Here is a 19,532-nt window from a genome sequence, read left to right on the forward strand (position 1 = left end):
TTAAAAATATGTTTATGCCAAAGAATAATTATGTTAGAGAACTAAATTAGGATGTTAATTGCTTTTTTTTAAAAAAATCTTTCTATGTAACTGATAGATATTGAGCTCCTGGCAGCTTGCAGAGAAGAATTTCATAGGCGACTAAAAGTGTATCATGCTTGGAAATCCAAGAACAAGAAGAGAAATACCGAAACGGAACAGCGTGCTCCAAAGTCTGTTACTGATTATGGTAAAAACACATCTGTACTTCTGAATGTTCCAAAGTATATGTGTATAATTACATGTAACTATGTATAAGGCATTTGGGTAAAACTGTCCAAGTTTCCTTTTACTTTAGAACTGTGGGTCCACTGAACCTGACACAACCATGATGGCTTGTCTTTCAAAGTATTATTTCTGTTAGATACATCTTTAAAGTCATATTTGTTTATAAGTATTGAATTTACTTGTTAAGATAAATTCTAGGGGTAAAAATTATCTCTACTGAGGAAGTTGTATGATAATGCTGTAAATACGTATTCTTTCCACATATGCATATACAGACATATGTAAAAATTAAGTGTGGAAATATAAAGATTACTATGAAAAAAGAATATTTATTGCAAATAACACTTTATAATACGGTGAAAATATAAGAGTGAGAAATAGTACCTTGGTTAGAAGAATTTTCCCTCAACCAGAATTTTATTTTTTGACTGAGATCCTAAAAATGAATTTTGCTACTTTGCTGTTCGAACGGCAAAGCCATGTACATGAAATTGGGAAATACAGCAGAAGAGTCATAACCTAGTCAAAGCACATACTAGCTTTAACATTTAGTAAGAATAACTGTGAGTTGTAATTTCAGTCTTAAAAACAAAAGTTATAATTTCATTTATTCAACTTGCTACAGAAGTAGTTTATTAGGTTAATTCTGGTTAATGTCAAGGTGACAGCATATTAATATCTTTTTTTTTTAAAGAGGTATATTCCCAATTCTTGATAGTATAGTTTAGCCATGCATGACCCAAGCTGACTTAGGAAATGAGCTCACAGTTGTATTTTGTCTCCTTACTACCTTCCTAGCAAATAAAACAGTGTTTGATGAAAGGCAGTTAGGTGGTAAAATTTAAGTGTTTCTAAGCTGTTGCAAAGATTAGATTGAGGAAGGGAAGTGTGATTAGTAGTGCTAGTAACTGCTTATGGGTGTCATCAATCAGAATGTAAGACTCTTGAAAGAGCAGTAAGCTTGCCTTACAACTAAGAGATGGCAAGTGGAAAGCCTTCTAAACATTGCTCTTTTGTAACTACCACTCTCTTCTCCGGTTTAAAACTTTGTCTCTGGGAATTGAAGATGATGCAATGATTCCATTCTCTGTTCACTCTCTGTACCAAGTTCCTACCACAGTTGCTCTGTTTTGTGAAAATGACAAAGGAGTATTTTTTTTTAGCGATACTCTTTAGCTGTAATGTTCTAATCATGACCTTCAACTGATTGACTTTCATTATATTCTATTTTAAAATTTATACATCTGAATGATTGCACTTCTTTAAAGAAATAAATGTTCTCATATTTGACATCCACATTTTTAATGAATATAGAAGTATTTATTGTATTATTGTATCAAACCAAACTTTGGCACCTTACTCAGCCAACTTTGCCCCAAAAGGAGCAAATAAAATATGGCTTGCCTTGCTGGTTCCCATACTGTTTCCATTCATAATGTACCACTGGGAAGAACAACAGAGTAGATTAATAAAATTTCCCAAGGGTCCCATCCAGGTATGTGAAGAAAACTAGGACTTGTGTATGAACATACTCCACATATATGTAGTCTTCAGAGAATTTTAATTGAACATGATGCATTTTCAGGGTAGAAGGTAACTTCTGCTCTGAAAAGTACATTTTTATTTTTCTCTCATGTAAAATTTATTCTGACAAAGGAATACAGTTAAAAGGAAAGGTGACGAGCACCAAGATGCTGAACAGCTTATTTGAGAAAATTCTGTTCTCCAGAAGGTTTCCTAATGGTGCAGCTGCTTGACTTGTAAAAGGAATGGCTGCACAGTTTAATATTTAGAAGGATTAGAAGTCCTTAATTTGAGAAAGCAAAATGATGACAACATAGCGATTAACAAAAATATAACCTTAAAGAGTAAGACATTGACAAATCATGATTAGCGTTAAGAGTTAGTAATTGGGAGGCTCAGAAACCCCTTTCCTTTTGCTGTAGTAGGGGAGCACACCCCTCATCACATTTACCCTGGAAAGAGGCTTTCAGAAATAATTTTGGGGAGCAGCAGCAAATTACCCAGTAAAGATTTATATTTACTTGCTTGAAACAGTGACTTTGGAGAGCAGTTTTATTTCATCCCTAACTAAAAATGTCGTCAGCTTAAGATTTAAGACCGTGTGAAGAAATTAAAACCTGCTGAGTATATGTAAGTGTGGTAATGCTTTTTCTCTATATAATTTTTAATGAATTTATGAGTTATTCTCTTTTCCCCCCTCCTACAAAAATTCTAGTAATGCTTTAATGGTACTCTCATGTTGATTATTAAGTTGCTGTTTTGGATTTTTGTTTGGATATTGCTGTGTTTAAAAATTAAGTTTTGGTCCTCTTTGTATGTCTATCAAGCAGGATGTCCCCCAAACATAATCAAAATAGATTTTTAAAAGTTGGAAAACAGCATCTACTTGTAGGTTATCATGGGAGTGTTTGGCATGGATAGGGAATTTATCTGTTAGTCACCACCTCCATTGATAGGAAATCAATGGATTTGAATGGATTTGGTTATGAATTAGAAGAATGCTTATTTAACATTTTTGGCATTTTTATCTTTTCTTCAACATAAAATATTTGTTCACAGATTTTGCACCATTTTTGAACAATTCACGTAAGTCAATGGGTGGTTACTCATGAGCTAACTGGAAGATGGGTTAAAAATACTTTATAAAGTACTAACTTCTTCTAAACATTGTTTTGCTACAATTTTAAGGTGAATTGTAGTACATTAATTTTGGTTTATATGTACTAAGATACTTAATTTGAGATAGTACTTTTATTTGGATCACTCCAAAATATATTTGCAGAAAAAAATTTAATTAATCTGTTATTTTATAAAAGTGCTCAGTCACTCAGTCATGTTTGACTCTTTGCGACCCCATGGACTATAGCCAGGCTTCTCTGTCCATGGAATTTTCCAAGCAAGAATACTGGAGCAGCTCACCATTTCCTACTCCAGGGGATCTTCCCAACCCAGGGATTGAACTCTAGCAAGCAGATTCTTTACCAGTGCTCCACCTGGGAAGTCCCTATTTTATCAAATTACTTCCTTTTTAAAAAACCTAGCATTTTAAGCTGAGTATATACAATTCTTATTGTAGCAAAACTCTATCTTAATAAGCAGCTAGTCTTTTAGAATAAAGACTAACTTAGGTGCTGGTTTCAAATGCTGTAATGGTATAAGGATTTCTGCCCGAAGAGATTTGACTTTCATGTGATAATGTACATAGCTTAATAGAATACCTCTTAATAGGAAGAGAAGATTATTCTGTTACTTCTATAGCTTCCTATGATACATGTATTTTGATAATGTAAAAATCTTTGAGTCATCTTAGCGTACAGTAAACTTCTTCTAGAATCAGTTGAACAGTAATGATTTGAATATAATGCCATATTTATTTGCCAAATGGTTGCACATAATTATTTTTTACTGCTTCTGGTAACTTACAAACTTAGAGATTTGAAACATTTTCATATACTTTAGAAGAACAATTGAATGTGAAAGAAATAGTTGTTTAGAAGATTAGTTTCAAGCTTTCCACATCTGTATCTTTGTACTTTTCCAGATGACTGTTCATTTCCAGGCTTCCCACAGTTTCCTTTCTCACATTAGTAGACAAAGCCATCCAAGGCTTTCTGGTGGGTTTCTTAATTTTATCCAACAGGAGATTGTTATTTTGAAAGAAAAAAAGTAGGTTATACTAATGGGTGGCCATTGGTATCTAGTATGTTTTGATCATTAGGACCTTGAGTTCTAATTCACTATTTAAGATGGAAGGAAGGGTTTTTTCCTTTTAATCCTTTTTATAAAATGTTTTAGTTTTGAGTTAGTGTGTATCCTGAAGAGTAGGTAGTTTTTAAAACTCGAAGTGGAAACACTGAACTGTAAGCTGTTTTGAGGGAATAGGAATGAGAGGATAAATAAGCTCATCTCTGGTAACATGCTGAAGGTGATACAGCTTTTTTAAATCACTAATAAAGCTGGGACTCTCTTTTCATAGGCGTATACAACTTTGCTAACTGCTTTTTGCTTTCTATTGTTTGCACAGAAATAAATTCAGCTGCTCTATAGCTTTTGCTATTGGTGTAAGAGGTAGAATAAGAGTAATTTCATCCTTTCAGTACTCGGAAAGTCTTACAAAAGCCATGTGACTGTCCTTGACTTAGACATATAAGTTTTCATTGACATACTTAGTTTCAGTGAGATTCTTAACTGAGCTGCAGTAAATGATTGGTCTACCTTTAAAGTTGTGAGTATAGAGAATATTAAACAGATTTGCCATAATTATGCTCCTGAAGATGTAAAGTCATTGCCCCAGAGAACTGTGTGTTTTCAGGAAAAAAAAAAAAAAGAAAAAACCAACCATAATGAAAATTGAGCAAGGGAAAAGAGGTTACTGTGAGCTCAATACTCAGTGTTAACAGAAAAGCAAGGATTTTTCTTTTCTATTGGCAAAGAGAACCAAATATTATACACGTTCCACTTACTACAATGGATTTTATTCCAAGAGAAGTCTAATTTCAGAGTAAGTAAATCTGAGTGAAGGTTCATGCTTACTGTTACAGTTTTGTTGTCATGAAGTTGTTTAAATCTTATTCATAAAATATCTCTGTTATCTGGGCCATTTTAAATCTCCAGATCAGTTGGCAAAGGAGAAAACTTTTATGTCTTTCACTTCTTTGAGGAAATTGTGGTTAAATTGTCTAATATCTAGAATCCCTTAGATTTGTAAAATTGCTGTTTGTTTCATCATAAATAGTCCCATAAAAATCATTCTGCAGCGTTCATGTGAACTCCTTGGAGGAAGACTATAAATCTAGTAAACAGAACTAGTTTGCTTTCCTGCCGTGTGAGTTCATTGCATGAGTTCATTTTAGGTAGGGATGCAAGCATTTGTGGGAATCTCCGGGGGCTGCTGTTGTTACTGCTGCTGCCGATGGTGCTGGTGGTGTGGTGCTGGTGGTTGGGGTGTGTGCGGGGGGAGAGAACATTCTAAAAAAAAATCACACTTTGAATTGTATTCATTTGTAGATAATTCATATTTACATTTTGTTTTAAATTCACTATTAGGACCCCCTGTCTCGGCTTTAAAAAAAAATTGGTGGTGCATTCTAGGATTAAAGACTGTTTACCTTCTCCCTTGGGTGACTGTCCTTGTTCCCTGTGACAGCTCAGCAGAACCCGGCAGCCCAGCTCCCTGCCAGGCAGCAGGAGATCGAGATGAACCGACAGCAGCGTTTCTTCCGCATCCCATTTATCCGCCCCGCGGACCAGTACAAAGACCCGCAGAATAAGAAGAAAGGCTGGTGGTATGCCCATTTTGATGGACCGTGGATCGCCCGGCAGATGGAGCTTCATCCTGACAAGCCACCCATTCTCCTCGTGGCTGGTGTGTACGATTCCTATGAACAAAAATTTATAAAGCAGGAAAGTAGTGTATACCCTCTGAATGAAATGGGGTAATGTAATAATGCAGTAAAGTTCAAGGTTGAGGCATGGAGTTTTGCAGTTAAATCACATCAGTTGAGGATTACTTATTTACAGCGTGGAATCAATCACTTGGATTGTGTCCTCGTGGAACACACAGAAACTTGTCTGTGTCCTTTCATATTTAATTATATAGGTTGCCTTGTAGTGGTTTAAGGAGATGTAGCATTTCTCTTAACCCTGGTAACTTGTTGGATCAACTGCATCCTTAGTATATTTTGAAATGGTATACTTGGTGGAGGACACATTTCTTACTGGTGAATTTATGAAGCAAATTTCAACCTTCGAGGAAAGAAATAAGTTTTAAAAGTTCTCAAATCTATGACAACTGGTAGACATTTCAGGAATAAAGTTTACGGTAAACGCATCTGAAAGGAGGTATGATTAATCCTCTGATGTCTCTATCCGTGCAGGGAAGGATGACATGGAGATGTGTGAGCTGAATCTTGAAGAGACGGGCCTGACTCGAAAGCGCGGTGCTGAGATTCTGCCAAGACAGTTCGAAGAAATCTGGGAGCGCTGTGGAGGCATCCAGTATCTCCAGAGTGCAATCGAGAGCAGGCAGGCCAGACCCACGTATGCCACGGCCATGCTGCAGAATCTGTTAAAGTAGAAGGTGCACTAACCTTGCAGCTGGGAGGCCTTGCCATGTAGGGAGTGTGCCCCAGAGATTAAACCCTTCCACGATCAAGTTAGGATTACTTACACAAGTGAACAGATTTTACTAATCATGGGTTTTTGTTAATTTAAGGTTAATTATGGTAGTGACTTTGGGACCGAAAAATTGTTTTCCTGTATCCAGCTGTAACTGTTAGACCTCTTGTCATCGTGAGACTTGTTACACTTGGACAGACTCTGACATCTCTCTTTCTTTGCCAACAGACTACCGTATATCCATTTAAATTGTTCGCTAGGAAAAGAAGTTTTTTTTAAAAAAATGCAGAATTCTTGCTTTTTAAGGAGGCCGCAGTACCATAAAACTGGAATAAAGAAAACTTAACTTCAATTTTCTTACAAAAATCAAGGCACTTAGAATGATCAAGGCACTGGTGTTTTTTCTCTGAAAGCTGTATCCTTCCTGTACTCACTTTTTCAGAAATTCATGGAAATTTCCATCAAAGGTGGGAATACTTTTTCCCCCCTGTTCTGCAAGTCTTAGTTTGAGTAAAGCAATTTACCTGAAGTTCTAGAATTCTGGAGAGAGCCTTGATGTGTCTGATACGATCTTTGATAGAGAAGGTACATAGTATTCTGCACAGATTGTTTTGCTTTTCTATCACATTGTGTTGCTGTAAGAATATGTTCTTACACTCCATGAACAAATAAAGGAAATTTGGATCACTTAAATGCTTGAAAGTTTTGAGATAACTTTTGTTTCACTTAGAAAAAGAAATAAGTTTTAGGTGGCAGTTTGGCTTAACTGACTGAATTCAGATTTCAGTTTCATCTCAGTTGCAATTTTATATCAGAATCTTGTCCAAGTTGTTTCATGTGATTTTAATCTGGTGTTCTGCTTCAAAACACTCCTGTTTTTTAAAAAAATTCCTATTGTCTTTTTTGGTCTTTGAGATTCTGGTAATTGTAGAGCTCTTTTATAAGCTTTGTAATTCAAAAACCCTCTACTTAGAAATTGCTTGTTTCATGTAACCGATAAATTTAAAAAATGTTTTTGTTTGTGTGCTGTTTAGTTTTGATCAAATGTCAGCAGTTTCAAGCCTAATATTTCTAACTTTCATATTAGGAATTTGGAAACAGAAATACATCAAGGAGTTATGTTGACATAGTCCTAAGGAGTCTTGTTTGTATTTTAGAATAAAATTAGGAAATAAAATTATTCTCTGTACGTTTTTTCCCTGATGTTCAAAGACTCTAAACCTTTGAAATGAATTTCCAGTAATTTTTTTTTTTCTCCTAGAGAGAGCCATCTCAGTTAGGAAGGTATTTCCCAGCTGACTAGATTAGAGCTTGTGAGCCAGACACTGTTTTTGGAATCGCTTCTCTCATAATATGTCTTAGTGTAGAGATATTTATTTATTATGACACTGTGCAAATGATGGTCTTCTGTTAAAGAAATTAAATGGTCCTGTCTGTCCTGTTGAGAACGTCGATGTGATCATCCTTTGAAAGCTGTATTACTGCATAGACTCACCGACCCCTGGGTCATGCAGTCCCTGTGATTTGGTGACAGAAGATCTGGTTACTGAAAATAAATGCCCTCTTCTTCCTCTTCTTATCACTTGGCTTTAACTGGTGTTTTTATTTGTACAGGATAGTGAATGAAAAGCTTTTTTTCTTAACTGGTAGCAAGTAGAGTCCTGGAAGAAAATTTAGTAACCAAATAGATTTATAATGCCTTGTGCCTTTAGTACTATTTCCAGAAACAGTTTTATGTATGTCTGAGATCCATGCAGGCACTCGATGGAAAGCTAGTCACACAGGTTAAATTATGGAAACAGAGAACTTAAAGTTGTGAAGAATTTGTGGGAAATGTATCACAGTCCGTGTCTATCTCAAGCACAGGCCTGAACCTAGTGCTCTGAGTGCAGTTTACTTCTGTTTTTACAGCTCAAATCCTGTCCGAATCAAGTTTCTTTGGAATGATGCCACAGATCATTATCTAGGCATTGGAAATCTTTAGTTGCTCAAAGGGTTTATGAAATGGGCCTGACCTTTATGCTCTTTGAATCACTGAAGGGTACAGAAAAAAGTTTAGCTAAGAAATAATAATTAAGAGTATTTTTTTAAAAAGAAATATATCACAGCAAAGCACTGTTACTGATCTTCATAGTGTTTTACTTTAATAGCTGATAAAATTATCGTCAGTCTTAAGCCTGAACTCATTTTATTGCTAATTGTGTTACACAGCTGTCCTGGAACACATCTATTTTAAGTAGTCTCCTGAGTTACTTCTGACTCCAGGAGACCTGCCCTAGTTCGGATAGACTTCCAGTCACCTCCATATAACAGCTCCACACACGCAGAAGCCCCTTTGCTGGAGAAGCCTAGGACCCTTCACCCTTTGAGGGAGGTAGTGGAGGTGGCGTTCTGAAAAATGTGGGTGCAGCGTCTTACGGTGTTCTCAGTCAAACCCAGGAATGCCAGATGAAAACCGGATGAATCAAATGCAAATTTAAATTTTACTCAGTCATTTTAATTGGGATATAAAATTAGAAGTTTAAACCAGCATACTCTACATTAAGAGCCAATTCTTCTTAATGCTTGTCTTGCTCAATACCAGTTCCTTCCTTAGCATATGCTTTGTTAAGGTAGACGTCCATAAAATATTAAAACTGAGAAAACAGAAAGTTTTCACATTCAACTATAATGGAATTCCTAATTCATTAACACATTTAAGATACATATTGTGAGCTATGGGTAGGCTCCAAGAGAAAGACTCACATGTTAAGAGAGAAGTGAGTTTTCTTGGTTGTAAGGCTGAGTAGACGGCACCGTCTCAAAGGATAACATGAAGAAGAAGTAAAAGAGTGCACTAAGGAGCACAGGCCTGCACAAAAAACATTCTACTGTAAATTACTTTCTGCTTCCTATAGTGACTTTTTGTAGGTCATTCTTTCCAGTAACCCTTTTGTAGACAGCGAAACAAAAGATCATATCAGATCACAAAAGAATATAGCATCTTACGTGGAACGCAAGTGAAAACTTAGAGAATAGAAACTCACAAGCTCAATAATGAGGATATTGTAGTTTTATTAATTGGATTTTTAAAAAGCTATTTTCATTCACAGGTTATTGCAATGGTTCTCAGGGGATCCAAATAGGTAGATCTTTGGTTTCTTCACCTGAACCACCTTGAGAGTACTGGATCAGTAGAATAAATAGTATTGGATGAATCAGTCAGTGAATTATTACAGTGTTAGTGGTAGACTTGACTGCTTTTATGTAAGAGGTTAACAGGGATCCAGACAGCTTGAGTAATTGAGTTCTAGACCGTGAAAGAGAGAGAAATACCTTCACTCCACTCGTGGAGAATGGAATCAAAGCAAGCAGACTTCTTCGAGTAACCCCTGGGGCTTTACAGAGGGTTGCTCCTCTGTCATCCCCAATCTTCAGAAGGGGTGGCAGCTTTTGTCTTTGTAACATAGCCAGCAGTAACAATTACTGAGTGTTTTTATTTCTCCTAGAAGATAAACTAACAAGGGAGGGGAGGGCAGAGGATACCTAAAAATTACAATAAGGACAAGCAAGGGCAGGGGTTGGGGGCAGCGGTAACAGTAAGGAGAGAGAAGAGTGGATGGAGAGGAAGCATAGAGGTGCATCCTGAAGAGCTGCTTGCCAGGCGGAAAGCATTGATGTGGTGTGGGGGCTGGTGCTCCTAGATCCTCCCCAAGTTTTAGAATGAACTGTATGCAATATAAGAGCAGAACCCATGGACCTATTGAGCCTGGACTGAGACAGGCCTGGTGTACACATTCTTAGCATATAGAAATGGCGTGCTGGGGAAGGCCAGTAGACATTCTGTGCATAAGCCTTGTGGAAGGATGAAATAGAGATCCTTTGAGAGGTCAAGCCTGCCCGTTCCTGGACCAGATCTGGAGGACAGTGAAGTTCAAGTCAAATCAGTGTAGTCTTCCTTCCGCATGACTAGCCTAATATATGTCATACTCTTCAACAGGAGATAACCAGGAAAAAGTTCACATCAAAAAGAAAATCTTTAATCCTAATTTTTACCTGTACCAGACTCTCACCTTCAGATCCAAATAGGTGTATTACTTGGCTGTTTTCTTTTCATTTTGAAAATTCAATGAATTATATCTGTTACTTAATTTTTCCTTATTTCCTAAAGATGTGTATCTGACACTGTCCTAAAATACTGATGTACTGGAAATACAAATAATAAATGCTTTCTATGTAGAACTTCCTCTTGCTTCTTGTGCTTTTAATACAGTTGCCAGGTGTTGCAAAGTTGTAAATGTTGCATGTGTTGCCATGTTGCCTCCAGTCCAATGGAATAAACTGGAGAAGCTGGGATCTTGAAGTTGGTCCAGTCACCGGAAACTCTATGCCAGAAGGCGGAGAAACAGGCAAGGAACCTGGGTGATTGGAAGGTCTTTGAGCTCTGACCCCAAACTTCTGGGTTCTTCCTCCAGGGAAAAGCAGGATCATATGTGAGCCACTTTGCCTAGATTAAAGAGAAACCAAACCTTGGCTGCATTTCCCCAGACCCTCATCAATCTGTTTGTGAGGAAACACAGGATGTAAAAACTGGGGACCCAAAGAAGGGTCCTCCCTGAGAGACAGCTGGTCTCTGTAGGCTGACTCGTGTGAAGCCTACCGTGATCCAGAAGGGTCTTCTGACGGCAGAGGGGCGGGCCAGCTTACCTCAGCAGCTCTTCTCTGGGGGGTTGGAAAAAACCAATCCATAAAGTGGGTGATCCAAAGGGTCAGGGACACTTGCTTCCACAGGAGCCCTTCCCCACAGAAGCTGGAGTGCCTGCTCACTTCTCTTTCCTTACCCAAAGCGACATTCTCTGTAGTAGTCACAGCACAACTCACATGTGGAGGGCACGTTATGGGGAGGTAATGACATTAGATTTTTATTTTCTGTCTTGATAGAATTGTTCTTGCATGCTTCTCATTGGCCTGTCATGCTTCTGACAAGCACGTTTTCCTCTGGGGAGTTCCAAGGCCGTGGAAATGAGCAGGTACACGTCTTGCCACCATTCTTGGCTTTGCAGCACTTTATCAGGACACACAGTCTCTGTCCCATATCATCACTCCTCACTTTGGGGAGGATTGGGATGAGAATAGGGGTGAAAGTTATGCCTTTGGAAGACAAATATCAGTGGTTTTTTCCCCAAGGGTTTGCATGCTTAAAATCATTGACCATAATCTATAAAGCAAATCCAGGAGATACCTAGTAAACACACATTGTAAATCTATGGAGATATAGTACATATCATATTTTATTGAAATTAAAGTTTTGCATCAAATATAATTGATAGTTGAACATTTGAAAGAGATATGGAGGAATTCATTTTTCATTAAATGCACATTACAAAGTGGCTGAACTGGAACACCTTGATGCCGGTCTACCTATGCACACACCACAGTTAGTGTCCAGGATTACCCAGTGAGGTTACCAAATTGTAGAAAGATATAGTTCATCCGTGTTGGGAAAGAGGAATTGGTTATGTCACAAAGTACAACCTCAGTTTTCCCCCCCAATATAATATCTTCCTCTAAAATAGGTCTATGCAGTTACAAGAAAAGTAAGATTTTTTCCCATGGTATGTATATCCCAGTTCTTCACAGGAACAACCTAGGAATTATTGGCAGCAAAATTATCTACTGTGTAAGCAGTAATTTCTTATACAACTAGTATGCCTAAGCACTGAAGAGGTATGTGAGTTACAGACACTGAAGTGTGGAGCACCTATGTACTCCCCACAGTTCATGTCCCATATGCATTCATTCTGCACCTCCTTGCATGTGTAATCTTTTATGTACATCCTAACATGTGAAGAGCTTTATTTCCCGGTATATGGTCAATCCCACCCCCCTGCCCCCAAATAATAAGTTGCACTTGTAAATGATCTGTGAGCAATATTTTAAGGGCGGCTGGACAAAAACCTGGTTTGCCATCACCTTGACTGTCACTGAGAAATAACCAAAATATTTACTATGTTTCACTGATTGTGTTTTGGGTTTTGATAATAAGCTACTTTTTCTTCAGAATTTATTGGTCTTCAAGTATATAAGTCTTCTCTATTTGAAATGTGATGTGTCCTGGTTCTGTGTTGACTACATGCCTGGATTTTGATGACCAGTGGATATGCCTGCCTAGGTTTTCAGAATTTTGAGAGAGTGAATCCACTTTTCCTTGAGAAATATCTCTATTTCTCTTGAGATAGATTAAATGATAATTTGTACACTTCCAGTTTTTAATTTCCTTCCCAATCTTGATAGTTAAATTCTTCATATCCTATAGTCAGTAATTCAAATTTCTTTTCATAGTTACCTGGAAGAGAAATATTTTTAAGAGATTAAGAAATGCCATTCAAGGTCAAAACCAGTGATTCATTCCAATATTAGCTCTGCTGGTAGATGAGATAATATGCTTGTCATTTAGGATATATTCTTTGAAAGGTGGGAGATGTCCTCCCCCCAAATATCTCTAACTTTACAACCTACTGAGAATGTAGTCAATTTCTTCCTAAACCTTCTCAGACTGAATCAGTATCTTGAAGCAGGGATGGCAAATAGCTTGTGAATCAGTCACCATGTGCCCTTCCAAGCATTATTATTCCAGACTGCTGCTTCATTTGAAATATGGTTTTTGATTCTCCCTGGTCCTTCTGGATTCAGTTGGTGTACACTTCATCCTGGAGATTTCATTATCAGATCCTGTGTCCTGCTGTCATTTTATGGCCCAAGTCTGACCCTTTCCTGTCTTTTCAATGTTCTTTGTTTTAGGAAATAAAAATGGCACACATTATTCTTTGTGCACCCTTGGATATATGTGTGTGTGGTGTGATGGCCTCAGCATCCCTCTTGACTGTATATTGACTGTATGATGAGTTTCAGTTGCAAGCTTTGTTGTGTTTGTTTCCATTTAGCACCGTATATGTGTGTGTGTGTGTGTGTGTGTGTGTGTGTGTGTGTATATATATATATATATATATAGAGAGAGAGAGAGAGAGAGAGAGAGAGAGAGACCTCAGGTAGACTGGACAGGACACTGGCTGATTAACACTCATTTTTTACCATAAAGATTAGGTATAATTTTTGAAACTAGGTTATTTTAGGCTATAAATTGTCCAAGGTATTTTTCAAAAAGTTATTTTAAAAGCTCTTATGCTAACTTGGTTATTAGATAAGTTATTTCCCTTTGCAGAATAAAATTTTAGTCAAAAAAAAGATTGAATGGATGAGTATTTTCAAAGAGACATCTTGAACACTGGAAGAAACCTTTATCTGAGGATGAACTTTTAGGAATTTTTGATGCTGCTCATTGTTCACAAATCACGTTTCTCCTACATATTTTTGTTTTAGCTGATTATTTGAATAAGACATTTCACAAGATTTTATATGTGTGTATATATATATATAATTACTCAACTCCAGGTATATAAATAATGATTATGAAAAATTCAACCTTGTTGAAATGCATTTGATAAACTGCATGTGTATTTTTATAAGAATAGGTTAGAAATATTATAATATGCTTTTTTTTTTCCTGAAATCTTACTGTTTGGTCTACATATTTCAATTAGTGCCAGCCTCTGTCTCTATCCTTTTTGTACCAGGAATTGCCTTTTTCCCTCTTAAAACACAAAATTAAAAAGCCTGGCAAATAAAGGAAAAGTGTTTTTTCTTATCTCTATTTAAAATATGAGTCAGGCCCAGAAATATTTTTAATTTCCTTCAGAATTCTAATTCAACAATTAAAACCAACATATAAAAATACAGTCTTACCTTGTTATCTTGCTGACGGAACTTTTTAACAGCAGGTTCATACACTTGATTTTTAGATTGGTCTAGTGATCTGCAAAAGAAAAGCGAAAACAACATATCCTGTTTCCTGGACTTACCAATATTAAGAGCAGCTACAGTTTTCTCATATAATGTTTTAAAATGATCGTGACACGTGAAAATAGCATATTTTTGCAGGTGTCTTCCATTGGAGTTGGGGGAAACATTCTCCTGCATTCCCCCACCCCCACTGAGTTCTGCCTTCCAGTTGGCTTACTATTCCATCGGCAATGGTCTCAGAAGGATTGCACAAAGCTCATGGGAAAGAGTGATGTTTATCTTGCAAGAAGTGGGGTTATTTTTGAACTCAAATTCTGACTTGTGGTTGCTGAAAAACAACTCTGTAATAACATTTTGTTCATGCAATTTAAAAATATAATGTATTTAAAATTTTTATGTATATAGTTCCAGACTCTCATATATACATGTCATATAACCTCTGATAATACTGTACACACATTTTGCACCTTGCTTTTTTTCCCTCTTTAAATTGCAAAATGAGTATGATATTTGTGAGATGTTTTCTGATGTATATTTCCTTATCAGTAAACTCTTCCCCTTCTGTGAATATTCTGTCCAGTATAATTTCAGGGAAAGGGGGAAGGAGGGAAACCCTGTTCCTGTCCTTGTGTTTGAGTGGAAGAAGGTGGAAAACTGAGATGGGTTTGAAGAGGATGAGTATCAAGTTCCTGGTTCCTCCTGCCTCCAGCTAAGGTAGCATTTTTGGTTCGTATTTGCCCTAGCTGGGCAAATTGGAGGCTCCAAGAGTACCAAGGATCAGGCAGACACTAGCGTCAGGACTAAGAGGTCACCGGTGAGGGGACCATGGCAATAGAAACTTCTCAAAGGATCTTGTAAGACAAGGAGAGCCACCTCGCTCTGCCATACATCCAGATACCACCTGGGAGGAGACAGGGGAGTCGGGGAGGACCTGTGAGCTGGGCTATATATCCCAAGGGAGCTGAGTTGCCTCAAATGATTATTTGAACTATTAATCAAATGAAGTTTTATAAACTAGATTGGAGTATATTAAACTCCAAGCTCTCCGTCTCATATTTCCACCCATACCTCCATTATCCAGTGGAGAAAGGGTTCAAAAGGGAGTTAGGAATAGCTTCTAAAGGGGGAAAAAAAAATGGGCCTTTCCCCACCCAACCCTATTTGAGGTATAGCATGTGAGTAAACCTATGATCTTGCTGTAATTAAAACATTACTTCCATATTATTAAAACCTCCTCAGAAATGTCACTTTTTACCATCATGTACTTAATCTGGCCCCTATATTTGGAAATGGTTTTCATTGTTATAAATAATGTCATAGAGAACATGTTAGGCCCTACTGAAGGACAAAGTGCAAAAGCTTAATTCTGAAGAGGAAAAATCATGTATAATTTACTCTGTTAGATGTAGATTTGCTTGTTCAGTGCACTTATAATGGTAATTATGATTAATAAAAGTCAAGCTCATCAGGCCAAAAAAGGAGACCTTGGAAAATGGAAATTTTATTTATTCTGGGGAGCAGTTTGCCATGTTGCTAGTACAACTGATTCTATGTATAAAAATCGAAACCTGAAGGAAATGAAAAATGTATGGTCTCTGTTCATAAATATTGAACGGAGGAAAGGAACTGAAAGAAAAAGGTGAAAATACAGCGAATGGCAATGACTCGGCGCTAGAATGAAGCCCTGAACCAGGTGCAAACATGTGCTGTGTCAGGGGCCTCATCTTCCCAGCAGGGCCCTCGCCCTCAGGACATCCTCATCTCTCTCTTCACTTTCAGGTGGAATAACAAAAATGCAGCCAAGTGTACGGTTCTTTAGAGAATGCTGCTTTCAAAGCTGTAACACTCTGTCCTCAGCTGATTTCCCTCTGAGACTAGTTGTAAGTTCCAGGTAGGGAATCAATTTTTCCTTACAGGGCTGCCCTTTGTTGATAACGGTCACACAGCTCCAATAATGCCAGCATGGAGTAGTTGACACCCAGGAGCATCTAAGGTATTGCTTACCAAACCCACAAATTTATTCTTATTGTTCCCATTTTAAGATGAGACATTGAGGCTTAAAGTGGGGAAATGTAGCTTAAGGTCGCAACTAATTTGGGTAGAGCTTAAACTTGGAACTTGGAACTAACTTTAAAGCCTCCAGTCTCTTTTTCTTCCAGCTTAATTGAGATATAATTGACATCAGCACTGTATAAGTTTAAGGTGTAGAGATAATGTTTTGACTTACATACATCATGAAATGATGACCATGATAAGTTTAATGTACCTGCATCATCTTGGGTAGAAGACAAAATTAAAGAAATAGAAAAAAAATATTTTTCCTTGTGATGAGAACTCAGTATTCTCTTAACTTTCATTTATAATGTCAGAGCAGTGGCAATTATACTTACCACACTGTACATTACAGTCGTAGTACTTATCTATTTCATAACTGGAGGTTTGTAACTTTTGACCACCTTCATCCAATTCCCCCTAGCCAGATCCTGCCTCTGGTAACCACAAATCTTATCTTTCTGTGAGTTTGTTTGTTTTTGAAGTATAACCACCTGCAATATTATGTTATTTCCTGTTATACAACACAGTGATTCAAGATCTCTGTACATTTCAAAATGATCAACACGGTGTGTCTAGCTACAGCATGTCACTCTACACATTTATTACAGTTATTGACGATATTCTTCACACTCCACATTTCATACCCGTGACATTTATTTTGCAACAGGAAGTTTGTACCTTACCTGTGTGCTTGAGTCCAGGCTTCCCACAGCCCTCCTGTTAGTCCCAGCCATCTTCCAACCAGGCAGGGGGCTTGTCTCCCCCATGTAGGACCCTAGGACTGGGGCGTCAAATCTGGAGCCCTCACCGTTCACTCCCCAGGGAGGGTGTCCACCTGTGTAATCTCCCTTTTCCGCTGAGCCCCCTTCCAGGGACCCAGGTCCGGACCTGATCACTTTTCTTCATTTCCTACCTGATGCCATGTGGATCTTTCTTACAGCCTTGGTTGTACAGTCATCTTTCTGCCAGTTTCCAGTTATTTTTCAGGGAGAATTGTTCCACGTTTTTGATGTGTTCATGGGGGGATTTGTTCATGGCTCATGTCCTCCTACCCCACCATCTTATATAAAGTAATTATTGATAGCTATGTGCATATTGCCATTTTGTTAATTATTTTGGGGGTTTGTTTTTGTAGTTCTTTTTTTCTTTTTTATTCTTTTATTCTCTTCCTTTCTGATTTATTATCTTTAGTGTTATGTTTGAATTTATTTTCTCCTTTTTTGTGTATCTATTAGAGATTTTTGGTTTGTGCATACCATGAGATATCATTCATATAAAGACAATACATAAATAAATATGATTTATATAAAATAGCCATACATATAATTATTTTAAGTTGCTGATCTCTTAAATTTATATGCATTTTAACAACCCAGCATTTTTAATCCCCTAGATCATGTTTACTGTTTTTGTTTTACATGTTTTACATACTTTTGTATATTTCTAAACTATTTACTGTGGATATAGATGATTTTACTGCTTTTGTCTTTAACCTCCCTATTAGCTTTATATGTGGTTGATTTATTAACTTTAGTATATATTAATATTTTCTTTTAACAAAGAGATTCTTTTCTTTCATAATTTTCATATTTCTAGTTATGGAAATTTGTGCTTGGTGACATCCTTTTAACATTTCTTGTAAAACTGGTTTGGTGGTGCTGAATTCTTTTGGCTTTTTTTTGTCTGTAAAATTTTGATCTCTCCATAAAATCTGAATGAAAACCTTGCTGGGTAGGGTACTCTGGGTTATATGTTTTTCCCTTTCATCACTTTAAATATGTCATGCCCCTCCCTTCTGGTCTGCAGTTTCTGGTGAAAAGTCAACTGAAGCCTTACCTTCTTGTTGCTTTTCCGTTGGTGCTTTTAATGTTCTTTTTCTCTTCAATTTTTGCCGTTTTAATTACAGCGTGTCTTAGTGTGGTCCTCTGTGGATTGTGCCTGTTTGTGACTCTCTGTGCTTCCTGGACCTGGGTGTCTGTTTCCTTTCTCAGGTTGAGGAAGTTTTCAACTCTCATGTGTTCAAATATATCCTCCTCCTCTTCATCTCTCTTCTCCTTCTGGGACCCTTATATGCTTGATGTTGTCTCGGAGGTCTCTAAATCTGTCATCATTTTTTTTTTCTTTTTTTTGGCTCAGCTTCAGGGATTTCTACATCTCTGTCTTCCAATTCAGTCTGTATCATCTAATCTACTATTCTTTCTAGTGTATTTTTCTTAATTTCAGTTATTGTATTCTTCATCTCTGGTGCTTGTTTATATGTCTCACTTTGTTAAAAGCTTTTAACTTCTCACTTTATTCATCCACTTGTCTTCCAAATTCGTTGAACATCTTTGCAATCATTACATTGAACTCCTTATTGGGTAAATTGTTTATCCCCACTTCACTTAGTTCTTTCAGGGTCTTATCTTGTACCTTTGGAGCATATTCTTCTGCTTAATTTGCTATTTTCATGTCTATGTATTTGATATGTTGGTTACAGTTCCTAACCTTGAAGAGGTGGCCTTTGTAGGAGATATCCTGTGCATCCAAGCGGTACACTCCCCTCTGGTCACCAGAGCTACATGCTCTAGACACATGCTTTGTGTGCGCAGTATTGGTTCTTCTGTTGTGCCAGGCTGACTACTACGGATGGTCTGGTAGATGTGCCTGGTCCTGGTCTATTTGGTTGCCAAACCCTGACTTGTGTGGCGGCTACTGGTCACTTGTGGGTGGGACCAGGTCATAAGGTGGCTGACTACATGGCCCTGGTGGGTGCCAAGATTAGCACTAGGTCACTGGTGGGTGGAACCTGGCTCTAGGGTGGGTTGCTACAGAGCCCGTGGTCCAGGATCTAGTGTTAGCCTGCTGGTAGGTAGAGCCAGTTCCTAATGTGGCTGGCCTGGGGATCTAGGATGTTCTAAAAGAGGTGTTGGCCCACTCATGAGTGGAGCAGCTGACTGAGGGCTCCAAGGTGTCTCAGACCTGGAGACAGCTTGCTGATAGGGGGGCCTGTGGCCCAGGGGGATCTTGGGGCTGGTGCCTACCCTCTGAGGGGTGAATCCAGGTTCCAGGGTCTCTGACTAAGGGCTCTGGGGATCCTGGAGTTGTTAGTCCACTGGTGGGTGGAGCTTTGCCCTGAGCTCTCAGAATGGCTAGGAGCTCAGGAGTTCCCAGGCAGCCAGTCTGCAGCCGGGTATGGCTGTGCCCCCGCCTATCTACACTTCATTTGCCATCTGATCCTCAAATAAGTA

The 19,532-nt window shown here is 37.9% G+C and overlaps 2 protein-coding genes across 5 annotated transcripts in view; one reads left to right on the forward strand and one right to left on the reverse strand.

Moving 5' to 3' along the window:
• The window catches only part of MYO6 (myosin VI), a 153,170-nt gene extending 145,183 nt beyond the window's left edge, over window positions 1-7,987 (forward strand). For 2 of the 3 annotated variants that reach the window (XM_055534836.1, XM_055534835.1), the window contains 4 exons: window positions 98-229; window positions 2,851-2,877; window positions 5,438-5,656; window positions 6,168-7,987. In XM_055534836.1, coding sequence (XP_055390811.1) covers window positions 98-229; window positions 2,851-2,877; window positions 5,438-5,656; window positions 6,168-6,367 — 578 coding nt within the window. In that variant the 3' untranslated portion in view covers window positions 6,368-7,987. The remainder of the gene's footprint in view (window positions 1-97; window positions 230-2,850; window positions 2,878-5,437; window positions 5,657-6,167) is intronic. The other variant, XM_055534837.1, reaches the window with a different exon arrangement.
• A 4,191-nt stretch (window positions 7,988-12,178) lies between these two features.
• LOC129619639 (interphotoreceptor matrix proteoglycan 1-like) overlaps window positions 12,179-19,532 on the reverse strand; it is a 39,335-nt gene continuing 31,981 nt past the window's right edge. For both annotated transcript variants that reach the window (XM_055534841.1, XM_055534843.1), the window contains exons 5-6: window positions 14,191-14,260; window positions 12,179-12,733 (exon numbers count right to left, since the gene is read on the reverse strand). In XM_055534841.1, the coding sequence (XP_055390816.1) occupies window positions 12,704-12,733; window positions 14,191-14,260 (100 nt within the window). In that variant the 3' untranslated portion in view covers window positions 12,179-12,703. The remainder of the gene's footprint in view (window positions 12,734-14,190; window positions 14,261-19,532) is intronic.

Source organism: Bubalus kerabau, chromosome 9 (assembly GCF_029407905.1).
Source record: "Bubalus kerabau isolate K-KA32 ecotype Philippines breed swamp buffalo chromosome 9, PCC_UOA_SB_1v2, whole genome shotgun sequence".
Taxonomy (NCBI): domain Eukaryota; kingdom Metazoa; phylum Chordata; class Mammalia; order Artiodactyla; family Bovidae; genus Bubalus; species Bubalus kerabau.